The following is a 2,165-nucleotide window of genomic DNA, read 5'->3' as shown; positions in this document are numbered from 1 at the left end:
AACATTAAGATGTTTCAAAACTTGAATGAATTCTCATTTTAGAACTCAGACATTTTAACACTGTGTATAATATATAAGCTCCAATTCTGTGGAGAAAAACAAGGTAATTTCTGTGGACAAAGAATTTAATTGCATTAAGCAAAAGCAAACTTTCTCTTTAGAAGAATCAGAGTTGTAAGCAAAATTTCAAAGTGCGATAGGCAATTTCACATGAGAAAATCCTAAGTAGAATATTTTTTGTGTTCATGTGTATGTAGATATATTTACAACTAAATTTGAACCTAATTTGTTAGACCTTAATTAATTCACATACCTGTATAGATGAATATTTGGAAAAATTTTCCATTTGATACTGCCTAAGAACTTCATTTAGTCTTTGATCTGAAACAAAGAAAAAAAAACAATTTAAGTTCGCTGGGGGTAATGTTCAATTTTTAAAAACTAAAAATATAGTTTTTATGGTTATTATTTGATGTATCCAATGCAAAACGTCTAGTCTTCACAGCTTCTCAAAATAAGATGAATCATCAATTTCGAAATACTATTTCAGAACTTAAAAATAGGCCCTTTTATACACCCAAGCCAACTAGCTAATGCCAATAGGAAAAAGAACAGCTAAAAATAACTAAATTTTCCAGTTTCATAAACTTGAGTTCTCAGTCTCTCCTGAATTGCTCTTCAGGTTAGCAGAAGTAAAAAAATATTCTCCACATTTTTTAATTTTTAAAAAATTTTTATTTATTAATTTTTTTTTGTGACTGGTAAGGGGATCGTAACCCTTGGTGTGGAGCGCACCGGCCATCCCTATATAGGATCCGAACCTGCGGCCACAGCGCTCCCATCGCCGCGGCACTCCCAGCACCGCACTCTCCCAAGTGAGCCATGGGGTCAGCCCTAATAATTCTTAAAATCAACTAAAATTCTTTCAGGACAAACCTCCACACTGAAGACAAACTGCAGGACAAAGGATCCAAATGAATCAGAAGTGGGAAAGAGACAATGGAAAAGATTTAGAATAAAGTCAAGAACTCTCAGTAAATACAAAGCCATACTTTTATTCACATCAAGAAACATACATAGGACACAGCTCCCAACAAATGTATAATTATTCATTCTTTTTGAGATCACATGGAACACTTAAAATCGATTATTTGCTGGCAACAGAGCCAGTCTGAACAACTTTCAAAGGACTGAAATCAAAGAGAGCATGTTATCTGATGACAGCAAAATTAAGCTAGAATCAAGAAACAAAAAATAAAAGAAAAATCCAAATCCCCCATACATTTTGAAGTTAATAAATCACTTTTAAATAACACATGGATCTCAGGAGGGATTGCAAAATAAATTTTAAAGTATTTTGAACTGAATGATAGTGAAAATGTGATACCTCAAAACTTGCTTAAAGAGAAATCTATAGCTTTAATTGCATATGCTAGAAAAAAAAGGCTAAATCTACAATCCATTCCAAAAAGACAGAAAGAACAGCAAATTAAACTCAAAGAAAGTAAAAGAATTAATAAAGATAAGCCTAGAAAATAAAGCAATAGAAAATAAAACTCACAAAAAAGAGGATAAAAATTACAATCATCTCAAAAGTTACTATTAAAAAAATTTGATGAAATTCAAGATATATTTATAATAAAGCCTTAGTAAAGTAGGACTAGAAGGGAATGTGCTTAATGTGATAATGGAAACCTACATAAAACACAGGAAAACATTATACTTAAGGGTAAATAATACTTCATACTTATTTTCACTTGGAAATTGGAAATGATATATGGACAAATTCTCATGACATTTACTCAACACTCCTCTGGAGGTCTAAGTTAATGCTAATAAGGCAAGTAAAAGAAAAAGTATAAAACCTGAAAAAAAGAAAAAAATTGTCATTATTCATAGTTATGAGTGTATGTGTGGTTAATCCAAAAGAACACACAGATAAATTCTTACAAACAATAATTAAGTTATCAAGGTTGTTGGATATAAGGTCAACATACATAAATTAGTTATATTTTTATATACTGGCAACATAGAGTAAGAAAGTAATAAAAGATACCACACTGTGGTATCTTTTGTTTTTGTGTCCCCCAAAGTTCATATGTTGGAAGCTTAATTCCCATTGTAACTGTTGAGGGTGGGAAATCCTATTATGGTAATTGACAGGT

General features: G+C 31.2%; 1 protein-coding gene across 1 annotated transcript in view; it reads right to left on the bottom strand.

The window, feature by feature from the left end:
• The window catches only part of SCLT1 (sodium channel and clathrin linker 1), a gene marked incomplete at its 3' end in the record, with an annotated part of 32,678 nt that overhangs the window by 19,151 nt on the left and 11,362 nt on the right, over positions 1–2,165 (bottom strand). The window contains exon 2 of the mRNA XM_008594360.1: positions 314–381. Coding sequence (XP_008592582.1) covers positions 314–381 — 68 coding nt within the window. The remainder of the gene's footprint in view (positions 1–313; positions 382–2,165) is intronic.

Source organism: Galeopterus variegatus, unplaced genomic scaffold, assembly GCF_000696425.1.
Source record: "Galeopterus variegatus unplaced genomic scaffold, G_variegatus-3.0.2 Scaffold10632, whole genome shotgun sequence".
In the NCBI taxonomy this organism is placed as follows: Eukaryota; Metazoa; Chordata; class Mammalia; order Dermoptera; family Cynocephalidae; genus Galeopterus; species Galeopterus variegatus.
This window is presented reverse-complemented; position numbering and strand designations above follow the sequence as displayed.